Consider the following 26,556-nt stretch of genomic DNA (forward strand, 5'->3'; position numbering starts at 1 on the left):
AATAATCACCCTTGGTTGTCAGGTGATGTGGCCCTCTGTGCAACTCAGAGAAGGGCATGCGCAGAATAAAGGATAGAAATAGTCTTCAAAAACATACAAGCACAAGTTATGTAAAAAGTCTTTTTATAATACAGGTTTAAAGAGAGGTGGCCATTCATAAAAAGCAATTATGCAACTTATATAATACTTACACCAGATTCCAATCATTTCCAGGCCCAGCAACACAGGCCACAAACACATCCCTTTCTCCAGCTCAACCTTCCAATGGTCTGCTACAAAGCCCAGATATTGATGCAGATCCAGCCCTTGCAGGGACTGAAGCAAAACTACAGTCTTGGATGTGGAAGCTCAGATAAAAGAAACAGATGCATCAATTATGGAGGGGTGAAGTTGGCTTTCATCCTCAGTCTTCCCCTCGAAAAAGGTTGCCAGTGTTGCTGGGCTAACTTGAGTACCTCATGCAACTGACTAGCGATAGATCTTGAACATCTCGTAGCTTCTGATGGATGAAGGCCGGGACGTTTATTGCCAGGACAATCCACAGGACCACTCTGGTGGTGTTTTAATCACTGCAAAAACCCTCTCTTCTGACACTATGCACATGACCCACTGGGATTGAGCAGTTCCAGATGCATTGCCTGTTCAGATGCGACTCTCAAAGGGGGTGGAAAAGACATTTGGCCTCTGTGACTGTGCCTTCCAGCAGAGTCCCGCTGGGAGGATTTGTTCACTCACAGGAAGGTGCATGTGAAAGATGAAAAGCAGAAAACAGCATATACTTTGCCACTACACTGCAGCTGACGTGAACATTTACCCCCTCCATAAATCTTCGTCCGCGAAGCCAAGCCAATGTCAATGTCACACTGCAGTAGCAGCTATCTCAATCAATGAGGTGCACTGATATTTTCCATTTACAATTTGTTTTTTCTGATCATCAGAAAACATAGGCACCCCTAGAACCAATTCCCAAAAAAGGGTTGCTAGTGGGGTTAGAGGTGGAAGTATTTTTGGGTGTCTCAGTATCATGGGACTGAACATCCCTTACTGTGCGGGGTTAAATGCCATTCATCTTCATCAGTGTGAGCACCTTCCCTTGGGCTTCAGGTTCCCTTCAGGAATGTCCACTTCCAAAGAAAGATAGTGACTGACATTCAATCCCAACACCAAAACTGGGTGGGATTGAATATCAGTTACTGTCACGTGTACTGGAAGGAATGACGAATGGGACAAACCACCTCCAGATCACCCCATGGAAAAGGAGTGAGACCAATGGGAAGGAATGGAACTGGTCCCTGGGAGGTTTGGAAGAATAAGGTAATAGCCTGTGTTGCTTTCTCTCAGTTGTTAAGGCTCCATCATAACACATTCAAGCATTCTCAGAATAACGTACAACACCCAGATCTCACCATGACCACATCCTGGAGTCCGGTTTGGCTGAAATCCTTTCAAAGACTAAAGGAAGCAGCCATCCTTGTCACATTCTGTGGTTCCTTCTGCCACACAATTGGAAAACCCAGCATGAAATCAAAACCCACTGCTTGACAGAGGAGTGGAAGGCAATCACCAAAATATCTGGTTCACAAGTAGCAGCATCATGGATTTTTATCTTTTGCCCTCTTAAAGGTGAAGTGCCACGAAAAAAAAGCATCTAAAGCAAGTGATAAATGGGGTTACAAAGTAATGTTGGACCTAAAAGCTCAATCCCAGTTAAAATAGGTAGTGCGGAGAGAAATGAATCAGGAGAAAAATAAGGAGGGATTTCCAATTACAAAGGATCAAATGGGGTAGGGACTGTACTTTTGATCACCAGCCTCTCCACATTGGAGCCAGTGCACCAACTACAAACAAATACAGTAAAACCTCAGATTCCAAAGACCTGCATGACAAAAAAGTCCACTGTGAGCCTCCAAAGTTTATCATGAACTCTCCTTTTTTTTGGCTACATAAACTTCTTTATGTACATCATTATAAAATGGCTATTATAATGACATTTCATACAATGAAGTGGTTTCTAGGAACACATCCCTATTGTAATGTGAGGTATTACTGTAATGCCAGACTTTAGTTCTGGAGAGAGGAGATTCTTAGCCAGGGCTGCAGAGATCCACACCCAATCCCTTACATCTCCTCCCACAAGTAATGCAAATCACGCAAACATTTTCTATACAGGTACAAACACACAACCGGTATTTACAAATGACAACCACCATAAATGCTCCCCTTATAAAATAATAAAAACTGCATATATAGTTTGAAAGAAAGGAGAAATCACCATTTACGAACCCCATCCACTTAAATGCATCCAGATAGGGATAAAAACACATGATGAGTAAAGTACCTTGCTGTCTGCAGTCATCAACAGAATTGATGGGAGCCACCACTAACCAGCACAAAGCAAATGGGCAGCTGTGTGCTTGGTATATGTGCACCAGCCAGCTGTGCACCAGCAGCCACGTACATCTCCAGATGTCCTGACCCACATGTGAGCTGCCCGCCTTGCGATTGCTGAGCTGCTCTCCTCTTGTATACTGGTAACCTCATTACACTGTCCCAATACCATCTCTCTTTCCCTGGGCAGGAACTGCGGAATTTGCAAAATACTGACAAAATTCACAAAAGATTGGCCCTTGAAGGAGAGGGAGGATGGGCGAGGGGTGGTGGAGGAAATGAGGTACACTTGCCCCATACACCACTGAAGGGAACATCATTTAGAGATGTTTTGGATATCATTGCTGGTAAAGGTGTGCTCCGTTTAACAGTAGCAACCTACTGGGGACACAAAGCCACCTGGTAGCAGTACAGTGAAAGGCAGGGCGTCAAACTTCAGGCAACTGCCCTGGAATTAACTGAGCCTTCCACTGCCAGCACTGATGATTTAAACGGGTGCTGCCCACGGTCCAGGGCTGCTTCCCGTCAAATTATCAGTCCCAAAGCCCAGGAAGAGAGATTAAAAAGGATATCTGGATATTAAGAATAAAATCTTCAGTCCTTCACAACTGTCACTATCCACGGCAGTGAGGCTGAGCCAAAGGACCAATCGAGTTGCGCAGGAAAGACAGGCACTAAAGCAGTGACTTAAGCCCCCGGATCAAAGTTCATCATTTTCCAGACTTCATGTAAGAGGGGATTGCTCCTCGGGCAGTCAGTCCTTCAAATCGTTTATATGTGTAGTTGATGAAGACCCAGTCTTTGTTCTTGTAATCCGACTCAGAATGGTTGCTCACTGTGACTGGAAGGAAGAAATACATCACAGTAAGGCCTTGACATCAGGTCAAATTATACAAGAGGAGCAATCAGCTAGCTCCACTAACAGTTCGCAAGCCCGTAAAACTGTGCTCCCTTTTGTACCTACTGCTGGTTAATGGGTTGGTTCAGCAGCAGAGAAAATTCCAGCAATAGTTTCCCTGACCTCCACCCCACCAATATAACAAAAGCAGAGGTAAGTGGACATCAGCATCATTACTCTCTGCATAGTGGTCCACTGGGTTTTATGATCTACCATTTGACAAGAATTATCCAGTAAAACAAACTACTTTCTCCCTACGTCACCAGGGTAGTGGTAACCAGATGCTGACAGTCTTTTGAGGTGTATCTGAATTTATGGGGGGGCATGGCATGTGGTCTCTCAGCACAATCGTGGGTCTGCTTACCCACTACACACCACTTCAAACCTGATCTATAATAAAAACAGAAAATCCTGGAAATCGGAATAAAATTAAAAAAAGTCTCCACAAACCGTGATTGAAATAAAAACTCAATGCTGGAGAAACTCAGCAGTTCAAACAATGCACTTTTATGTAGCAAAGATAAAGATACAGTTCATATACCTTGATGAAGGCTTCAAGTCCAAAACATTGGTTATGTAGCATGTACCTTGGAGGGCTCAGGACTGAAATGTTGGTTATGCATCTATCTTTGCTATATAAAGTACTCTGATTGATCTGTTGAGTTTCTCCAGCATTGTGTTTTTAACCAAATCCTGGAAACACTCAGCTCAGACAGGATCCGGCAGTGAGGTGTTGCACTTTGGTAGGTTAAAGCACAGCAAATGGTAAGGCTTTGAAGTGTGTTGCAGAACATAGAGACCTAGGGGTCAGGTACACGGTTCCATGAAAGCTTGTACATTGGTGAGACCGTGCTCGAGTATTGTGCGCAGTTCTGGTCATCCAATTAGAAGAAAGATGTCATTAATCGGGAAAGGACACACAAGATTCACCACAATGCAACTGGCAGGGGTTGAGTTACAAGGAGAGGCTGGGACTTTTCTATCTGGGGAGCAAGAGGCTGAGAGGAGATTTTGGAGGTAAACAAAATAATGAGAGGCATAAATAAGATAAATACTCGGCATCTTTGTCCTGGAGTAGAGTCGTCTAAAACTAGAGGGTGTAGCGATGATGCGGTGCTGGGTGGCAATGTGAGGAAAATTCCAAGAAGCTGCAGGGGGACTTGGACAGTTTAGGAGAGTAAGAAAATGATATGGTGGAGAACAGTATAAAATAGATAAATGTGAGGTTATCTACTTTGCTGGCAATAACAGGAAGGCAGATAGATATAATTGGAAAAAGTGGAGGCTCAATGGGACCTGGGTGTCATGGTGCATCAGTGATTGAAGGTGGTAGAGCGGGTACAGCAGGCAATGAAGAAAGAACAGCATGTTGGTCTGTACTGCGAGAGGTTTTATATATAGAAGGGAGGTCTTACTGCAGGTATTCAGGGTCTTGGTGAGGCCAGACCTCAAATGTTGTATTCAATTTTGTTGTTCTAATTTGAGGAAGGGCATTCATACTATTGAGAGGGTGCAGCAAAGGTTCACCAGACTGATTCCTGGGACGGCAAAGCTGATGGATGAAGAAAGATGGGATAAATTCAGGTTAAACTCACAGGAATTCAGAAGAATGAGGAAGGACTTCATTCAGACAGGATTAGTGCAGGAAGGTTTCCAATATTGGAGAAGTCCAGAACAAAGGGTCACTGTCTTAAGGGGCAAGTAATTTGGGACTGAGATGAGGAGAAACAACTTCTCTTAGAGTTGTGAACTTGTGGAATTCCCTGCCACAGAAAGTTGTTGAAACCAGTTCATTAAAAACTCAATGCTGGAGAAACTCAGCAGTTCAAACAATGCACTTTATGTAGCAAAGATAAAGATACAGTTCATATATCTTGATGAAGGCTTCAAGTCCAAAACATTGGTTATGTAGCATGTACCTTGGAGGGCTCAGGACTGAAATGTTGGTTATGCATTAAAATTAAGTGAGTTGGATGTGGCCATTATGGCCAAAGGGATCAAGGGATATGGAGAGAAGCAGGAATAGGGTAATGAAGTTGCTTGATCAGCCATGATCATATTGAATAGTGTTGCAGGATCGAATGGCCTTCTCCTGCATCTATTTTCTCCGATTCTAAGGTGAGGGGGAAAGATTAAAAAGACATGAGGGGCACATTTTCCACACAGGTTGATGTGCATGAAGGACGAGCTATTAGAACAAGTGGTAAGAGGCAGGCACAATTGCAAAATTTAAGATAGGTAGATGGTTGAAAGGTTGAGGGAAATGGGCCAAAGGCAGACAAATGTGACAAGCTCAGGCAGACATCCTGGTGGGCATGGATGAATTGGGTCAAAGGGCCTGTTTCTGTACTGTAAAACCACACGGCCCTCTGCCCTGGACTCCTGCAATCCCAGTGAGACAGTTACCAAGTTGCATGTTGCAGGACCAGTTGCTTATGGAAGTTAGTTCTGTTTAAACACATTACCCCCCATTACAAGCAGACAGGTTAAAAGCATTTTGTGGCAGCTTGTGTCAGAAGCTGGTGACCCAGTTAAAAAGACACGCAGGCATCAGATGACACCCAAGAGGCCAGTCACACACACTGACCCCATAAGTGAAGCCAGCCATTTCATTACTACTTTGTTTCTCTGATCTAAAGCACACACTTCCCTAACCTCAGGGCCTGGTTAGAGCACTGGCCTGTGGTTCCTGTGGGGTAATACTGCTCATCTCTGTGCCCTTAACTGATGCCTCCCTGCAGCGTTTCACAGGGATGAGAAGAGTTCAATGCGATGTTCAGCACAGACAGCCCACTGACACAGGTTTTGCTCACTAATCACTGCTGCTCCTTGATCTCCAGATCCCTGAGAGAGCGAGAGAGCGAGAGAGCGAGAGAGAGAGAGAGGGGGGAGGATTCTTCCTGCCTGTCATCTCCCTCACTCTTTCTCTAGGGCTCCTTTAGCCCCACTTGCTGTAGAGCTGCAAGAATTGTATTGAACAGCCAACCCTATCAGATAGGGCCACTCCAGCTTGGACTCCCTGTGCCTCTTATAAACTACAATAGCCCATCTTTAATGGCACCCGTTACAAATCAAAGGAACTACCTCATTGAATCAGTGGGGGGCAGTGAGTAGGAAACAAACCTGGATTTGAGAGAGGCTGGAAATGTAATGTTTCACAAAATTGTTTAAAGGGATAAATCATGGAAATATTGAAAAAGATGTAACAGAATACTTGAACAGCATCACCAGGACTGGACAGTCTGCATAGGTTTGCTCACAAGCCCAGACTCTTTTTGGACAGACAAGGGACAGCCAATGGACATGGTGCTTTTGGACTTTTAGAAGGCTTTTGATAAATTCCCAAGACCTTGGTGTGCAAAATTATAGCACATGGGATTGGGGTAATGTCCTGGCATAGCACAAGAATAGATCAACAAAGAAAACCATCGAATAAAAAGACCATCCTCCAGTTGACAGCCAGCACTAAGTGCGGCGCAGTGTAGCAATACACATAACATGCTGCAAGAACTCAGGTCAGGCAACTTCCATGGAAGGCAACGGACAGTTAACATTTTGGAGTGGAAGCCCTCATCACGAATTAGTGCTTTGGCCTTAGCTACTCCATAATATCAAGGCTTGGACGGGGGAATGCGAGGTTTGCAGGGGGGGGGGAAGAGTAGGGGAGGATGGGGAAAAGATGCTCTATTGTAATTCAAACAATTTGGATGAGTGGGCAAATGGAGGGCAGATGCAGTTTAACGAGAATGAGAAAGGTTACTGGCTGTGGTTCTAAAAACAAAATGCAGACTATCTGAATGGCGGATGAGGAATGAAGCAACAAGATCAGTCACTAAAAGCATTCAGAGCCAGCAAGCAGTTAGTAAGATAGATAAGTTGGTCTCATTGCAATTTGAGTTCAGAAGCAGGATCATCTTACTGCAACTGAACAGGGCCTTGGTGAGTCTCACTTCTGGCGTTCTGTGTTCAGTTTTAATCACCCATGTAGGGAGTGTCACTGGACCGGTGCCGGTCATCGCTGATGACATAACCAAAGTGATGCGTGGGAGTAATAGCATGCATGCGTGCGTAGGTGTGTTAAGCATCAGCGCACAGGTGATGGATCTCAGACGTAGGAGGAGGACAGTGAGAGTGTCAGGATCACCTTTGTGGCAGCAAGCCAATGAGAAAGTCAGAAGGGTTTTGCTGGGTAGTTGGGGAGTTGAAGAATTCAGTGTTGTGTCTGAAGTGAATAAAGAAAGTCGACTCCATTTTGTGCTGAAAGAAATGAGTGAGTGTATTCTTTAATTGTGTGTAAACTGGGTAAATCAGTGTCATTACAAGAGGTGACCCTGTGAGTTCACAGCATCTTCTAGTTTAAAATGGATAGTAAGGAGGATAAACCCCTTACAGGAGCAGTGAGAAGTTCAAACTAGAGATTCTACCCCCTCCCTTTTTATTAATATTGCACCAGCGTGGTTCACGATCCTTGAGGCCTGATTCTCTGCCCTCAGTGTGACACGTCAAAAGACAAAATACAGTTTACTTGCGGCATGTCTTCCAGAGCAGATAGCCTGTGAAATAGAGGATGTCTTAGTGGATTCGAATGGTAATCTCCCATACGACGTCCTTAAAGTGGCTATTCTGCAGTGATCTAGGGAGACTTGTATTACCAAATTACTAGATGATGACAGCCTAGGCAATAGGCAACCATCACAGATGTTGAGGAGATGAAGTCTTGCAGGAACAGATCCTGTTGAAGGCAATTTTTGGAAATAGAGGTTCCTTTGATGTTCACCTCATCATGTTCAAGAGCATTTGGTGAGTGTCCTTCGAATGTCCACCCTCAGTCATGTCGACCTCATTATGTCCACGGCCTCCACAATGAAGAAAGAAGGATTAGCTACTTCCTCTAGTCAACAGAAGCAAATGCACCTTTTGAAGTGCCAGCACATCATCAATTGAAGATAACGGAGTTGGAGCAGCACTGACTACACAGATCCAGGATTTGACCACGCCACAGAATTCCTTCCGTCAACCTGGTTGGAATCATGGAGTCGAGGACGTGGTAGAGGTGACAAACGACATATTTGTTGGAAGCATTGGAAATTTTGGTGCTGCTGCCTGGTTCTGTCAGCCACATTGTGACTTGTACCGCGAAATGATCAGGTCCAGTAGAGGCAACTGTTGCCCATGGGTACGTTGGCCGCTGTCTCTTCCTCAAATACCATTTTTCAATGTTTAATTTCTTGTCGATTCCAGTGCAGAGATATCTGAGGTCCCTCCAATCATGGAGGAATGCATGCACCCTAATGTGTTATGTGTTCTCTCATCCGCGAACAATTCTCATATTCAAACACATGGCTGGAGTTCACTCACGTTAGATTTTGGCCTCAACAAACCTTTTCGGTGGTTTTTTACGGTTGCAAATATGCCAAATCTTGGGAGCGGATTTCTTGTCAAATTTTTCTTTGTTGCTGGATTTGTAAAAAAGAAATTGCTGTGCCGTGGACCACGTGAGCTGCATTTGTCATTCCTCCTGGCGAAACTTCAATTTGGCTCCTGCCCTTTCAGAGCCTTGTTTAAGTGTTTCCCTCACCTAGTGACCCCATCATATCACCATATTGACATTAAACATGCAGTAGCCCACCATATAGAGACTTGGGGTCCCATGGTGGCACCATCTTAAAATCGCAAAATTGGAATTCGACCACATGCAAAAGTTAGGCATAGTCTGCAGATCTAACAGCTGCTGGGCTTCACTGTTCCATATGATTCCAAAAAAATCTCCTGGTGATTGACGGCCTTGTGATTATCATGCCCTGAACAATTCCACTGTGCCTGCCTGAGACAATATTCCCAATTTACAAGACTTTTCAGCAAACCTCCATGACAAACATGTATTTGGGGAAAATAGATCTAGTATGTGCTGACTATCAGATTCCAGTGAGCCTTCGGATGTCACCAAGATGGCAGTAATCACTCATTTCAGCACGTTTAAGTTTCTGCGAATGCCATTCGGACTACGGAATGCAGCTCAGACATTCCAGCAGTTTATGGACCATGTACTCGCCGGCCTCGATTTTGTGTTTGTTTACATCATCGATATTCTGGTCACAAATGTGGATGAATAGGAGCACAAGCTTATCTCATTCTTTAAGGGGTTTGATAAATTTTGCGTTTTTGGTACTACTGATCTTATATTTTTGGGACATAGTTACACAACATGGTATTTTGTCTGAAGAATCAAAAGTGTGAGAAATTTGAGAATTTCCTACACCCATTATTTTTGGCTGGTTGTGACAATTTTTAAGGCATGATGAATTGTTAATCACCATTTTCTGCTGAATGCCACAGTATCTCTATTACCCATTATGGAACAACTAAAAGGATCCAATAAGACCATTAACTTTGCCGTGTATGCTTTCAATGATGTGAAGACTAGGCTTGCGTATGCCACTATGCTTGTACATCAAAAGCCCAATGCCTTGCTCTTTTTTCCCACAGATGCATCTGTGTTATAACAATGAGTCTGTGGGCAATAGGAACCTCTGCCATTTTTCTTTTCAGCCAAGCTGTCACCGGCTCAGGCAAAGAAAAGTACATTTGGTCGAGAACTCTTGGCCATCTATCTCGCAGTGAAACATTTCCGCTTTTTATTGGAAGGTCCTCCTTTCAACATTTATACAGACAACCAGCCTCTTAGGCGTACCTTGAAATTCCGAGAAATTCAGAACTTGGACTTCATCTTAATTTTCATCAGACATACGGCACATCCAAGGAAAAACAAATGCCATGGCCGACGCTTAGCCCAGGCATGACACTGATGCCTTACATATAAATACTGCCATCAATTTCATCGCCACGGCTCGGTATCAGCACACTAATTTTATCCGGTATTGCTGGATCAACTCTGGTCTCCATTTTCCAAAATGTAACCCTGGATGAATGCCATTTTTTTCCCCAGGAAGACCTAGGCCTTTTGTGCCAGTGGCAATGAGGCAGGAGATTTTGGAGTCTCTTCATAATCTATCTCATCCTGGTAGAAGAGCATCAAACTGATTATGGAATGTTTTACCTGTCCTCACGTTAAAAGGGATGTTGGATTATTGGCAAGGACCTGCTTACCATGTCAATGCTCTAAAATCTCCAGATACATGATATTCAAGTTGTGGGATTTAGTTGTTCTAGATTCCTGTTTCCAGCATGTGCACCTGAACTTGGTAGGCCCGCTTCCGCCATTTCAGGCTTATCTGCTTATGTGTGAGGACTGGACGACCAGGAGGCAGGAGGCCATTCCTGTCACTGACATCTCTGCAGAGACCATTGTTTAGGCTTCCGTGCATCTTTCGGTGTTCCAGGCACCTTTACCGTAGATTGAGGATCTCAATTCGAGTCAGCATTATTCTGAGCCCTCACTGATCTTTTGGCCACTACTGTATTCGCACTTTAGCTTACCATCGGCAATTGAAAGCAGCATTGACACCAGGTGGCGATGCATCTACGTGGAGGAAATGTTTGCTTACGGTTCTCCTCGGCGTGTGTACAGCTGTTAAGGCAAATCTTGGATGTTCAGCGGCAAAACAAGTATATGGCCCTACATAGCGTGAATTTGTGAATCATAGGCTCAATGCTCTATAATTTGGCTGGTTATGTTGATCATCTTCGGGAAAACATGATTACTCCGACACGACATGCGTCACCTGCAGTGTTTGTGTTGAATGATTTACAACACTGTACTCATGCTCCTTCAGTAAGATGCTGTTCGCAATCCACTTCAGCCCATTTACAATGGTCCTGTTCAGGTCTTATGACGCCACCCAGAGGCTTTTGCGATCAACAGGAATGAAGTTTTTAAATCGACCAGTTGATGCCAGCATATATCAATGGTCCATGTTCTGCTTCAGGGCCAGAGTCGGAAGACCAGTCGTACTCCTGCCAGTCAGACCGTACATCACCTGCCTTTGCCTCGCAGTATCGTACAAATTCAGGTTGAACAGCCAGCCCTCCAGACCATTATGTAACAGGACAGTTCCCCTCAGTTGCTCTCCTTGCATGGCTCGGAGGCTGGGGAGAAACTGTCGCAGTTGCACACTTACCTCCAACGGGAGTGGTGCTGGTCACCGCTAATTATGTAAGCAGTGACGTGGGGGAGTAATAGCATGCATGTGCAGATGTGTTAAGCGTCAGCACGCAGATGATGGATCACAGATGCAGAAGGAAGAGGAAAGTGAGAGCGGTGAGCCAATGAGAAGGTAAGTGGGGTTTGGCTGGGTGGTGGTTGGGGAGTTGAAGAATTCAGTGCTGTGCCTGAAGAGCATAATGTTTTGTGCTGAAAGAAACGAGTGTATTCTTTAATTGTGTGTAAAATGGGGTAAATCATTGGGGTTACAGGAGTGTAATTAAGTTTCAAAAGACTGATTCCTGGGATGGCAGGATTAATTGGGTCCACGTTGCGTAGACAAAATTAGAGGATCGCATAGAAACTGGTAATTTTTAACAGGAGCAGACAAACTAGATGCAGGGAGGACATTCCCAATTGTTACAGAGTTCAGAACTAGGGACCACAGCACCAGGATACAGGGTGTGACATTTCAAACTGAGATCTAAAAAAACCTCTTTATCCAGAGGGTGGCGAACCCATGGAACTAACTATCTGCCACAGAGGTAGTGTCACTAAATATATTCTAGGAGATGACAGAAATATTTCTGAATGTAAAAAAGGAACAATCGGGAGAAGGCAAGAACAGGTGAACGGCCTACCCCTGCTCTAGCTCTTTTGCTCATCTGCCTCACTATAACTAGCCTTTGAAAATTCATGGGTCAACAAATCTATCCCACAGCCCAGAGAAACAAAGGAGGTTAGAAAATGGCTGCCCCCGCCCCAAAAACGTTAAAAGCAGCTGCGAAGTAAAGGACCAGTGGATTTTAGTAAGGGTTGAGGGGAATAAAATGCTTGTTACCTGTCTTAGAGGACAGGCACTTCTTACCACTATTTTCTAGCCCTGCCTGTGATACTCCTGGGGAAGAATATCAGAAAACACCACATCATATTCAAACACATTAACTTCACATAAACACATCAGGGAGAGCAGGGCAAATGTCACATTATTTACAGGAGCATGGGATATAACCAACCCCATGGAAAGGGAAGTAGGCTATGGTTTCAAGTAATGATCAGCACCACACAACCTGGAAGACTGGTAGATCAGATTCAAAAGGGAAGTTACAGAAAAGTGAGAAAAATTCCAGGGCTTTAAAGAAAGAGCAAATAGTGACTTTAACTAGCTAGGTAACACTTTTGGAGATTAGGGAGAGGTAAAATGGGCCAAACAGGCAATTTCTTCACTGCCTTTTGTTAAAAAAATTGGATAAGAGCATTGATACAGACACTTCCCACTGGGACATGTGAAGGGACTGAGAATGGACGACCACTTTGTCCCTGGTTGGTAGAGAAAGTCCACTGGCCTGGAGGCAATCATGGGTCAGATTATCAAGGACTGGTAGCCTGCAGTGAGAATGTGCTTTGGAACAGGTGGGTCTACTGTGGAGGTAGAGATAGTCTCACCTTTAATGCAAAAATATTAAAAACAAAAATTCTCAGGGCAAGCTAGTCAGATATTGACCCAGAAATACAAAACAGAAAAAAGAAATAATAAAATGTGCTCAAGACTTTGAGATGCCCATCATACATTATGCTGACTCAAAACCCCATTCCTCTCGTCCATACACTTGATGACTACAAGTTATCCCACCTCAAAGTTCTGCTGCAAATCCACTAGCCAGTTGCCTTGACTAGAACGTGCAGGCACGAGAGATCTCTGGTCTTACAGAGGTGGGTGAGCATTGAGGTCAAGTCAAATGTCAAAAGGTTGTCAGAGGCATTCTTACTGATGTACCAAGCTGTGTTATTAACCCATCCCCCAATAAAAGGGTCTCACTGACAGAACTGGGCTCAATGTCTAATCTCTTATTTATTCAGGCTCACTTATAACAAACAGCTAGAATTTAATGTTTGGACAAAGCAGGCCTTCTACGTTTGGTGAACTTGCACAGATCTATTGAGGAACAAGTCATTCCCTCCTTGAAATCCTTACCAGGCTGTAAGATGTCTGAATCGGGAAATTCATCAAAGTTAGATGTATCATCGATGCTCTTTATCTCAATCGATATTGCTGCTGGTCTTTCCCTGTTGAAAGAGGTTTCATTAGAATCTGGTGATTGGTGGAGAAACTAACCAAATTAATGAGGATTGAATAATATAGCAATTAGAGGTATAAATGATCAGTGGGTTCAGGACAGCTTCATACAGGAGACAAGTGATCCCATATGGACATATTCCAAGCAGTGTGTGTGCTCAGGGTATCTGATGCACACCAGCAGCCTGCAGGGAACAACTGGCCCGCACACAGACATGCCAGCAAACAGATTACACTAAAACACTAAATGGGAGCAGGAGTCAGTCAACAGGCCCATTGGCCCTGGTCAACCATTCATTAAGATCATGGCTGATCTTGCCATTGTCTCAGCTCCACCTCGCCTTTCCACATAACCCCCAATTCCCCAGTTATTCAAAGATCTATCTGTCCCATAATACATTTGATGAGGTAGCCTCTATTAATTCATTGGACAATGAATTCCACAGATTCACTGTTGTCAGGGAAAAGCAGTTCCTCATCTCGGTCCCGAATCATGAATCATGTCCCTTGGTTCTAGTCTCACCTGCCAGTAGAAACAACCTCCTTGCTTCTACCTTATCCATTCCTTTCATGATTTTAAGTTTCCATATCCCTCTCCCATCCCCAATTCTTCTAAACTCCTAAGAATTTCAGCCCACACTCTCCTTTCAAGCTAACTCCTCGTTTCCAGAATAAAACATAGTGATCCTCCTCTGTACTGCCTCCAAAATTATGACATTAAAATTCCTGTTATCCAGAATTCAAGCAGCAGCCTCAAGCAACTGGCAAAAAAAATTTCCGAGAAAATAAATAGGTAAAAAATATGAACGTTTAAAATTGATGTCCCCTGGTGGTAAGTTCGTGAATCACGCAACACACAATCTCAAGCGACTGGCAACTTCACTTATCTGGCATCTACAAATCCTCATAGGTGCTGAATACCAGGGGTTTTACTGAATATCCTTTCTCAGCTGCTTCTCTGTGGATTGTCACCTTGTTGTGGTGGAGAAGCGTGTGTGGTCCTGTAATCCCAAGAGCGATGCTGTCTGGAGCTATGCTCCTGGTTGAGTCAGCTATGGCGGTATGGCTGAGGGTGAGGTCTTTAACAAAGAACAATCCATCCAAGACCTCAATGGTGGAACAGGCAGACGAAGTTACTTCAAATTCAATGGCTGTGAAGGCGGACGAAGGCTGCAACAAATCCATCAGCTCCAATCATCATGGTTTCCATGCCATTGGAATTAGTTGGTTGATTTATGAAATATCATGTGCTTCTTAGAGTGCAACATTAAGTACACATTAAACAAATACACACACAGGCATCTTCATTCTGTGGGGCACTCTCCAAGAATGGACTAATGTCACTTGAGAGCCTATAAATAGATCAATGGAATGAAGACCATCATCCTCGACCTCGCGGGATAGCTATGACGACTGTTTGCAGCTGTGCAGGATGGAGGAGTATAGGATGGGCTGACTCATGCACCAGAAAGCCAAGTGCATTGCAGTGAGTGAAGCCAGAAAGAGAGAGGAAACCTGTGGAAAAATCTGTAAGGCCAAGTGCTGAATGAAGGAGAGAATACAGGTCAGGATAGTTTCTCTCCAGACCTGGGCTCCTGCACTCACCGGATATGTTCCCAGTCCACACATTCAAAGAATGGATTGCTCTTCACGTCTTCCACTCCGTTGGCCCCGATTCGAGTTTCCGATTCACAGCAAAACCTGGAAGATCACAGGTCATCACAGAGTAAGGCAGGCAGTACAGACACTGTCCACAAGTCACACTCATCAGGCAGGAATCTGTGACAAAGATTCTCCTTCCAGTGACTTCTTTAGAGCATTGCCATTTCTACTCAAGGCCCAGGTACACAGGCATCTGCATCCAATTCACATCTCACTCAGGTGGTCAATCATCAGATATGTGTTAGGCATATCTTTGTCTGTGCACTTTCCAGTGAGCTCAATGGCAACAATCAGGATCGCATATCTCAACTCCGGAATAATCCATGTTGGATTTTCTGCCTTTAGAGTGGCCACAGGAATCACCAGAACTTTAATCCCAACTCTCATCCAACACTTTTTTTTAACCCAACTATAATAATCTTTAATTCCTGTTTACTCTTATCCAGCTCTGCCTTAAAGCAGTGGTTCTCAACCTTTTTCTTTCCACCCACATACCACTTTAAGTATTCCCTTTGCCATCGGTGCCCTGTGATTAGTAAAGGATTGCTTTGAAGTGGTATGTGAATGGAAAGAAAAAGTTTGAAAACTACTGTTTTAATCATACCTAATTGACTCAATATGTGCACGGTTTCATAACTCTAAAGGAAATGAATTGGGACTAGAGCAGTGATTCTCAACCTTCCCTTACTAATCATAGAGCACCGATGGCATAGGGATTACTTCAAGTAGTATGTGAGTGGAAAGAAAAGGTTGAGAACCACTACCTTAAAGGGATCTACTATCCACCCAAACTGTTCCATGTGATTTCTACATTTATACCATGTAGCTCCAGTGGCAAGGTTCAATGCCATCCTCTGGTGATATCTGTGTGGAGCTTGCATGGACTCTGTGACGGTGTGGTTTTCCAGTTTTCTCCTAAATTCCAAAGACACTGTAGAAAATAGTATGTGGGGAAAATGGGATTAGCATAGGATTAACATAAATGGGCTTGATGGTTGGTATGACCTTCTTCGAAATATATTAGCATGTCCCTCCAGTGTTATTACTACACGTAACACAGGGAAAGAAACTTAATCTGATTATATTTGTTGCATAAAATCAGTCAGCCTCATCCTATCAGTTGCTTCCTTTGTCCCAAACTTTTCTCCCTCTCCCTGCTACCTAAAGCAAAAAACATTTTCCTTTATTTCTGTACCACTGGCCGATCAGCAATCTCCTTTTATCGAAAGCCTCACCCCACTGTCCGGCAATCAGCCAATCAGGTGCATTCTGGTCCACAAGCCTGAACATGCACTGTCATTGGCTGGGCCTGGTAATTAGCCCCTGCTCAGCAGAGCAGGACATATTTAAATCTGAGTGGGCTCTTTCTCTCCCTCTTTTTTTCCTCCACGAGTCGATGCTTCTGCTCCCTAGCTGGATTGTGGTCGCTACAGTGGATGCTAGCTGTGAGGACCACAGTTAATGGGGCACTGTGCTTCCTAAGGCTATCCCGGTGCACGGAGATACCAGAGCAGAGCCACAGTCCTCCATATTCCCTGGGGTGGGAAGCTGTAAAATCCCCGTGGGTTGCCCTAATACAAGGGCACATTTTCCCTCGAGGTCTAACTCTCAGGAATCCTCCCCTTTTGCCTCCCACTGCACTGAGCCTCTTCCTTCCCCGACAGGTCCTAGAGTTGGGTGTGAGTCAGCGTGAGTGCTTGTGTGCATGTCTGTTTTATTGTTCAACTGGTAGCTAATAAAAGATCATTGGTTATTGTGATTCAAGTCTTGGAGCTTGCATCCCACAAACCCTTCCATACAATTTCCAGTGCAGAATATGTCCAGGACCTGAAATATTACTCTTTTCTCTTTCCACAAATGCTAACTCTTCTCAACATTTTCAACTTTTATTTCTATTTTTACACCTCCTTTATGCAAGTAACCCAAGGCACTTCATAGTCGCATTATCAAAATCTAATGCATTGCGTTATTAAACATATTAGGGCTGCTGACCAAATGTTCGATCAAAAGACGGATTGTAAGGAGTCTTGGAAGAGCAAAAGGACTGAGGGATGGAGAACTTTAGGGAAGGAATTTCAGAGTTTGGGGCTTTGCCAATTAAAATCTTGGTTGGAAAGGGAGCACTGTTAAAACTTAAGATGCTCACAGGCCCCATATTGAAAAGCTGCCTGTATGTACCAAGGAACAGTGCAAGCCTGGAGCAAATTAGAATTTTTTTTGCTTACTGCAAAATCTTCTCTAATTTTAAAGACCAGCTTGTCAGCAGAAATGCAACAGAGAAACAGGCCTTCAACCCCAATGCAACTTATAACAATGATTTACACTCAGCATTTTATTTTCCCCACATTAACCCCTTCCCTACACACTAAAAACAAGTCATAGTGGCCAATTAACCTACCAGGTGGGGAGAGGTTTGTTCAGCCTGTACAATCCTTACCCAATAACCTCAATTTTATTTTGGAGATAAACTAGAAAATCTGCAGATGCTTGGGTCGAGTGCCACACGCAAAAGTGGTGGAGAAACTCAGCAGGTCGCGCAGCATCCATAGGAAGTAAAGGAGAAGCCCTTCATCAGGAACCTGAGACTTCTCTCCCTTTCAATCACCATTTCATTCAAGCATTGACCCATTTTTCCAGATTCCTGATGAAGGACTCAGGCCTGAAACATTAGGTGTTTTTATGCTGAGCCTCCACTTTGAGGCCAGCTGCAGAAGAGGATAAAAATTTAAAACTTACCCGTTTGGCTGTTCCAGTGCTGCTTTTATGCAGAGCAGTGCGGAGCCTCAGTGTTGTCCGGAGCCACTGGAGGCAGGGCGACTGTTGCTGCAGCACCACCCGTCATAAATACATGGCAGAGCAATGGCCAGCTTCCCTACCCATAATCCCCCCACACAACTGGAACCATTCTGGGAAATGCAGAGTGGATCCAGTTGTGTGGGGGATTATGGGTAGGGAAAACTGCTATTGCTCTGCCATGCTTTGAGCCGCTGGCACTGACAAGCTGCCGCAAAGGCCGTAACGGCCCGGTGAGGTGCTGGAGCACCCAGCAGGGCTGTCACAGACTGCAGCGGCCACCCCTGCCTTGATGGCTCCTATCCTGGCCCCCACCACTGGCCTTTGCTCCTGCCCCAGCAGCCCCAACAGACGCCCCCCCCCCCCCCGATTGCCCCCACCAACCACCCCTGCCCTGAGGGGGTCATGGAGAGAGAGGGATGAGTGAGTGGGAGAGATGGGTCATGGGCTGACAGCATCATCGCAACCTCATCAGCCTACCCCTAGCCAGCCGCTTGCAGTGCCAGTACATTCATGCTGGATGGCAGAGTGCTTTGGAGCCAGCCAAGGCACAATCATGGAGTTAAGCCTCCCAACGCAAGGGTGGAGAATTTGCCTTTTTGACTGTATGAAAGAGCCTACTGGCTGCCTTTTACTTCCTAAGGATCCAGTGTGACTTGCCAGCACTTTTCTGCATTGCAATTTTATTTTTCAACCCTCTCAGTGTATCTTACTGCCAAAAGGTTACACAGCATTTGAAGTACATTCAAACTAAAATTCCATGCCAAGTCTATGTAAGAGACTCCTGGAGAAGATGCAATGCACCTCAACACAAGGTTGAGGTGAGTGCAAAGGGATTGGATAGACAAGGGTACAGTGGCTATCTGGGAGACAAACAGGAAGCTGCAGATGCTGAAATGTGGAGCAACCAACAATCTGCTGGAGGGACTCCAGCATCAACGGGAGGAAAAGGAATTTCAGGCCAGAACCATTCAAAATGGTTTGGTGTCCTGATGTTTTTTTTTTGTTTATAACCTTTACCTCAGAATCAAGTCCTTGGCTTTCTCCGAAATGGGGACTTCTGGGGGGAAAGTCAGGGTCTCTCTCCAATTCATCACCTTCTTGTATGTTTCCTGGGGGGTCTCCGAACAGAAGGGTGGGTAGCCTGAAAGGAAACAACATGCAGGAATTCAAGTCAGAACCTTGAATGAAGTGCATTCATAGACTGTGTCCAGTTTAGATCCTGCACACAAGGGGCACTGCTACCTTCACCAGAGGTGCACTAACTCCTCATCACCCTCCAAGGCTGTGCTGTGCATGGAAAATGGCTGAGCAGGTAGGGAGTATTTCCCAAATGAAGCTGGTGATGGAGTAATGCACTTCCCCATTGCAGCCACACAGCACTTTTACAGCAGAGACTTCAGTAAGAGCAATTGTTTACTTTAAAGTGATTGTCACCATTTAGACAGTTCCTTGCTTCATTTTTGCAGGGTTTGAAATGGCTGAAGATCTACAGTCTCTGCCACAAATGGGACAAGGAGGTCCCCGATGGGGGAGACAGGTAGGTAGATTGAAAGGTGGCAAGTTCTTCCATATTTACACTAGGCTCCTGTACGCTGCTGATGAATGGACTCAAGGTTCCCAATGCTATCCCTATGGCTCATTCTACATTCCTGCTGGTCATGGGCCTGGGATTCCTGCAAGACTGTGAGGATGTTACACTTTATCAAGAAAGCTTTCAAACATTTCTTCCGTTCCCCCACCAATCGTCATGATGCAGCAGAGAATGTCTGGTTTAGGAGCCCGGGATAGGGCATCCAAGCATGGCATTCCCATTAGAGTGCAATTCGGGTTACAGAGCTGTGGATGTTAAGACAGGACGGTGAAGACTGCATTTGGTACTCAGGCCTTCCTCGATCAGAGCACAGCGTAAAAGAGTCAGGATGAATGTAGCAGCTGCTCAAGACATTGGCGAGACCACACTTGGGAATATTGTGTGCCATTCTGGTTACCCAGGATTTCATCAAACTGGATATGGTGCAGAAAAGATTCACAAGTATATTAAGAGGACTGGAGAACTTGAATTGTATGGAAAGGCTGGATAGGTGGGACTATTTTCTCCTGGAGCACAAGAGGCTCAGGGTCGAATTGAAGAGGTATTCAAAATCACAAGGGGGCATCGACAAGGGTCACAGTCCTCTTACCAAAGTTAAGGGAGTCTAAAACTTGATTTACAATAAGAGGAAAAGATTTACTCAGAACCTGAGGGGTAACATTTTCCACATGGAGGGTGGTGGGTATGTGGAGTGAGCTACCAGAATAAGCAGTTGAGGTAAGTACAATCACACCATTTAAAAGGCTCTTCAGACTGGTACATGGGTAGGAAAGGTTTAGAAGGATATGGACCAAATCCAGACTAGTTCAGGTAAGCATCGGTCAGCATGGATGAGTTAGGCAGTGGGGCCTGTTTCCTTAGTGCAATACCCTTTGTTGGTCTGGGAGAGGGCACCGATGTTAGTTAATCTATCCTGTCAGTGGATTGCAGCATTCTGTAGAGACTGAGTTGACAGTGTCTCTCCAGTACTTTGTGGTGTATGTTGTAAACGGTCAAAGACTCAGTATAACACCAACCTCAGTCCACATGTACAACACACACAGCTTGAAGTCAATGATCAATTACAAAATATAGGAAAATCCCTGTTATCCAAAATTCAAGCATCTGGCAAAAAAAAAATCATGGAAAATGAAAGGATTTTTTTTAAATGGAAGTTTAAAATTGGCACGCCTCACCATTAGTTCTCTATTCATGCAACATACAGTCTCAAGCAACTGGAAAACTCATTTATCCAGCATCTACCAATCCCCATAGGTGCTGGATACCAGAGGTTTATTGTAGGTGATTTGATTTCTGAACAAAGATTAACCACAATCTGCCTGGAATGTTGACATGGAATCCAACATAAAGCACCAGTAGAAAACATGCTTCACCCATGTCACACTATGCACACATTATGAAATGATAATCTCTACAGCACTCCCACAGTATAATAATAGCTATTGGTGCACCTGTAATATCCCGATACTGTCAACCCTCATCCACCATGAGGTTATGCCTGCTCTCTGCCCAGTACAGGTGCAGGAGTGTGCACCTATAATCTGTGCTCTTGCTAAACAGTCATCCAAAAGTAAACCATGCTGCCTGGTCTTGCACCATGAACAGGGGTAACCTTACCAATCAGCATTTCGTACATGATGACCCCAAGTGACCACCAGTCGCAGAGTTTGTTGTAGCCGGTCTGCATGAACACTTCAGGGGCAATGTAGTCTGGGGTCCCCACGGTGGAGAAGGCCTGAGGACAGGGTGAAGGAAACGGCAGAACAGTTAGGAAATGAGATACCTGCGCCTTAAATGTCCCTCCCTTCCAATTGATTTGGAACGGCCACATGCTACAATTGAGATTGTCTCCAGTCCTGAGGACATGGGTGTCGCACCTCTCCTTGTGCAAATACATCAACTGAAATGGAACTCAGTCATTCCCCCAAACCCATACAAAGTTGCTGTCTTAATCTGGTTACCGCTGCAGTCCCAGAAGCTAATCATTCCTGACGTCTCCCCACTTCACACCAGCCTAATGACCCCACAACCACAGCGTGCACTCACCAACTGCCTCCGGTTCCTCTTCCAGGTTTCTGCTTTCCGCTTAGAGTTCATGTTCTGAAAAGCTGAAGAGGCACAGGGATTAGTGCATTTCATGAGCTGCAAGGGCGGAAAATATTTAGTCTTGCAATACCGCTGTGACTGGTTGTAGATGTACAGTCAGATAATAAACTTGAACTTGGGGGAAATGCCAAACACTGGAAGCAAAGCCAGCTGCAGCAGAGAAAGATCTGATCCCCATTTGATCCTAGTTAAACTTCCTCAGTTTGGATACTAATTGTGGCTACATTTAGAAAGGGGATAAATAGGTCTTCCTCATCCTGGGCATGGATGCCTTTGCACATGGGACAAGTAGGGTCTGGCTCTTCTCATTTCCCCAACTCCACTTGCACTCTCCAGCCAAGCATAAAGAAACAATCATTCTTGTTTTAATTAAGAGGAGGCATGCTGAAATAAATTAATGACATAAATGAAACAGAAATATTCAGCAGGTTGGACAGCATCTGTGGAGAGAAAACAAAATCACTGCTTCAGGTCGATCATCTAATCATTTCATTGGTCTGAAACATTAACTTTGTTTCTCCACAGACTCAGCAGGTCACTAGAAATAGGATGAAGAGACGAGAGATGCTGCGATTGTTCTCTACAGCACAGAAGTGTGTGCTGAAACTTGGAACGTGCTCAAAGTAACAAATGGTTTTATGGAAGTAAATAGGAGAAACTATTGATCAGCATATAGAGGCATGGAATTGTTCTAACTGGCAAGTGCCAAAGATGATAAGAAAAGCAGGCAATTGAAGGAGTTGCAATCACATGACCTTGGGGTCTTTTCAGAAGAGAATACATGTCAGTTGCAGATAGCAAGCTGCGTTTGGAGGAGCTGCAGTCATGTGACCAGGAGTTCAAGCAGAGCATCAGCAATAAAAGCAAGGAACCGTGTAGTGGAACAGCCAGTGTAGAGTGACCAGTGTGTGAGTGGCCCAGTGTAGATGTGGAATTTTGGCTTGAGAGGCTTCAGCATGCAGAGGCTGAGGACGAGCATCTTTCAGGTAAGCCAAGATCTTTGCATGACAGCTAGGGCAGTGGAATGCTCTGAACGCAGGATGTAGGAAATCTGAGAGAGCACAATTGTCCCTGATGACTACACCTGCAAGAGGTGCATCCAGCTGCAGCTCCTGACAGACTGAATTAAGGGACTGGAGCTGGATGAACTCCAACAACATTCTCAAGCGGGAGGGTGAGCAGCCAGCAGTCATGGTCCACGTTGGTACCAATGACATAGAGAGGAGTAGGGATGAGGTCCTGAAGAGGAAATATAGGGAGTTAGGAAGAAAGCTGAAAAGCAGGACCTCAAAGATGGCAATCTAGGGATTGATGCCTGTGCCACACACCAGTGAAGGGAGGATTAGGAAGCTGTGGCAGATGTATGCGTGGCTGAAGAGTTAGTGCAGGGGACAATGGTTAAGATTTGTGGATCTTCTGGGGAAGGTCTGACCTGTGCAAAAAGAAAAGGCTGCAGCTGAACTGGAGAAGGACCAATAACCTGGCAGACAGGTTTGCCAGAGCTATTTGGGGAGGGTTTAAACTAGTTTGGCAGAGGGGTGGGAACCAGAATGTAAATGCAGAGAATAAGGCAGAAGATGAAAAGCATGATGCAATGTGTCATGTTTGTGAGGAAGGACTGGCAGGGTAGGAAGCATAAACAATCAGTTAGAGGGTTTGAAATGTGCCTATTTCAAAGCATGGATTATTAGGAATAAAGGAAATGAACTTGGAGCATGGATCAGTACATGGAATTATGATGTTCTGGCCATTAGAGACATAGCTGACAAAAGGACAGAATCTGTTGATGCAGGCACTGGGGTTTAGGTGTTTTAAAAGAAATAGGATGAGAGATCGGGATGGCCGGGGGGTGGGGGGTGTATTAACATTATCAGTCAGGGACAATATGATGGCTGTAGAAAAGGTGGATGCTGCAGAGGGAGTGTTGACTGAGTTGATGTGTTGGAAGTCAGAAATAGGAAAGGAGCATCACCGTACTGGTGATAAGCTCTCGGGACAGCCAAGGAACAGAAAAGTAGGCAGATTTTGTCATGGTGCAGAAATTATAGAGTTGTTGAATTGGGGGACTTTAACTTCCCTAATGTTGACTGGGACCCCCTGACTGCAAGAGGGATAGATGGGGCAGAATTTGTCAGGTGTGTGCAATGATTTCTGAGTATGTGGATCAGCTGTCAAAACGAGAGGCAACACTGGATCTAGTACTGGGTAATGAACCTGGTCAGGTAGCAGACCTCTCAGTGGGGGGAGCATTTTGATGATAGTGATCACAACTGAGTTTTCTCAAGCTCTCCATCATCTTGGTAAGGCACTGGTTTCCTAAACATTACCTCGTATGCAGAGATCATGAAATGACAGGTAGCCAAAGAAAACGACACTACAGCTGGGAAAATTTTACTACAACACAAAAAATGTTGTTTCCATGCAATATTCCGCTAAACCCCACGATCTACTCACTGAAGTCACTTGGCAAACTATGGCTGAGGTTGCGGTAGAATTCAGTCCTATGAGCTTTCTTCAGTCCTGTGCACAAACCAAAATCAGACAGCTTAACATGTCCCTGGGGGAGAAAAAACAAACAGCAAGAATCAATTACTCTCTTAGTAATGTACATCAATACTGCATGTATCAGCCCCTGTCCACAGGATGCAAACGGGTGCACTGGCCTTTTGGGATAATAGCTGGAAGATTTCAAAAGGTTCAGAATAATTCTGCAATGCAGAAGCAGTGCTTTAAACTTATTATATTCTTTATATTGTTTTAAAAATAGTCTTTTTGTTCTTTACTTTGGATAACCGACTTCAAATTAAATTGAACTCTAAAGTTATTTCAGTTTCTGCTTTTGTAAAGCCCAGGTATCCATTTTGCTATTTAAAAGTGGACCTGAATAACTGCTTACAGCAGAATTGCAGCTGTTTGGCAGGCAGAGGAGTTTAAAAGGCTTGGGATAATGCGTCAGGGTGGGCTGCTTGGGACAAGCTAGGAGTGTAGAAGAACGTCACAGTCAAGGAGTGCATTACACAGCATTTTTTCATTTTCCAGGTACAGTAAAACTCCTGGTATCTGGCACCTATGGGGATTGATAGATGCCTGATATGTCTATTTTCCAGTTGCTTGAGACTTGCTCTTACTGTTCCTAACTAAAACCTATCTTGTCCCTCATTATCCGCTGCCTTCTGCTCAAGACAGACAAGTCTAACATATGGATATGGTGACAAATATTGAATCTGCTAAGCTACCTATTTGAAAAAAGAACCCTGTGGCTCAATATTCATCTTCTCGTGGAACTCTTTTCCTATTTTTACAACATAGGTCCTGATACCCATCTACCGTATGACCGTTATAAACTAAACTATCCAAAAAGTCCCTGGCCAATCAAGCCCATTTTGGTGTCGGACTTCATATAAAACAGCTCAACTCACCTTTTTCCATTCTCTTACATATCTTCATCAACTGCTTAAGGGTAAACACTACATGTTTATGCCAGCCTGGTTGTTTTTCTTTCTGCATGGTAGTGGTTGGGGGGGGGGGGGAATTTATCCAAAATAATGTCATGTGAAATAGAATCTCTGTTTATGTTGGCCACAAGGCAGGAACTTCTTGCAGGTGTCACCTGGAATGCGAGTGGTGGATTGGCAAACTAACAGCAAGGCAAGCAAATTTTAAAATTAGGTATTTTATTTAACCTATTATTTTATTATTTATTTTAATTTTTATTTATTTTCCTCCTTTATTGCTGGTTGCTTGAGGCTGCCAGTTGATTGAATTCTGGATACCAGGGGCTTTACTATATATACCTTGCTATCCAGAAGCAGATTGTCCGGCTTGATATCCCGGTGGATGAAACCCATCTGGTGAATGGAATCAATGGCCAGCACAGTCTCGGCTATATAGAACTGCGTCTCCTCTTCACTCAATGTGTCCTTCTTCATTAGCAGGGTCATCATATCCCCTATAGATAGAGGCAACGAACATTTTATTGGGTTTATTCAGCATCCCCCTTGGATCACAGAAAAGACCATGCATTTAATTTAGTTAGTGCAGCCCATCACCCAGATTCATGGAAATTGTCAAGTGTAGATCAAAGTAAATAGATGAGCACATCCCAAGCCATAGGCTGAAGGCATCTCACCATCTGCAAGTGCGAGCAGCAGCAGGATGCAAAGCATCTTAATTACTCTTAATCATGTTATTAGATGTCTTTACTGGGCTCAAAGTGAGTGCAACCTGAGCAATCCTTTGATGTCAGAAATGTCATTAGATTCAGTGTCACACAGCATAGAAAGGTCCTTCAGTTGGCAATCTGGGCTAGTTCCAGGCAATATGACCATGAAACGTGGCATCCACATTTCTTTTATTCACTCACAAAATATACAGGTTACCAACAAGGCTAGCTTTTAATTCTTATCAAAAACATGGATAGTAAACAGTGCCTGTGATGGATAATCCCCACCAATGTCAATGAGCTACTGGATTTCAATCTATTAATGATGAAGGAATGGTGGATATATTTTCAACTGAGAACTGATGCAACTTGCAGAAGAACTCAAATGTGATGGAGTTCTTTTTTTGGCTACACTTTCTCTTAAAAGATAGATGGTGAGCATTTGGCAATGGCAAACAAACGTCAACCCCTTGCCGTGGTGAATCTTGTAGATGATAGCTCTGGCAAAGATTTGCCAGCAGGTGGTGGTGGACAGAGGAAGGCCCAGCAAGCAAGCTACTTTGCCTTGGACTGAGTCAAGCCCTTCAAGTCTTGTGAGGTGTACAAAATAATGAGTGGGCCTTGGGATAAAAAGGAATTGCCCTTAGAAAAGGGTTCAAAACTAAATGGCCTAGATTTGGGGAGAAGAATTCACTGGGAGAGGAGGGGAAAATATTCTTATTGAGGTAGAGGTCTGGGAGATTCAATTCATTGAAACAGTATCTGAGCATTACAT

General features: G+C 44.3%; 1 protein-coding gene across 10 annotated transcripts in view; it reads right to left on the bottom strand.

Moving 5' to 3' along the window:
- Window positions 1–106: 106 nt before the first annotated feature.
- LOC138764928 (serine/threonine-protein kinase 38) overlaps window positions 107–26,556 on the bottom strand; it is a 132,087-nt gene continuing 105,637 nt past the window's right edge. For 8 of the 10 annotated variants that reach the window (XM_069941381.1, XM_069941391.1, XM_069941385.1 and 5 more), the window contains 9 exons: window positions 25,414–25,568; window positions 24,074–24,176; window positions 21,560–21,621; window positions 21,131–21,248; window positions 18,940–19,063; window positions 15,070–15,165; window positions 13,363–13,454; window positions 12,229–12,285; window positions 107–3,229 (listed from right to left, as the gene is read on the bottom strand). In XM_069941381.1, the coding sequence (XP_069797482.1) occupies window positions 3,099–3,229; window positions 12,229–12,285; window positions 13,363–13,454; window positions 15,070–15,165; window positions 18,940–19,063; window positions 21,131–21,248; window positions 21,560–21,621; window positions 24,074–24,176; window positions 25,414–25,568 (938 nt within the window). In that variant the 3' untranslated portion in view covers window positions 107–3,098. The remainder of the gene's footprint in view (window positions 3,230–12,228; window positions 12,286–13,362; window positions 13,455–15,069; window positions 15,166–18,939; window positions 19,064–21,130; window positions 21,249–21,559; window positions 21,622–24,073; window positions 24,177–25,413; window positions 25,569–26,556) is intronic. The other 2 variants (XM_069941383.1, XM_069941384.1) reach the window with 2 other exon arrangements.

Source organism: Narcine bancroftii, chromosome 5, assembly GCF_036971445.1.
Source record: "Narcine bancroftii isolate sNarBan1 chromosome 5, sNarBan1.hap1, whole genome shotgun sequence".
Lineage (NCBI taxonomy): Eukaryota > Metazoa > Chordata > Chondrichthyes > Torpediniformes > Narcinidae > Narcine > Narcine bancroftii.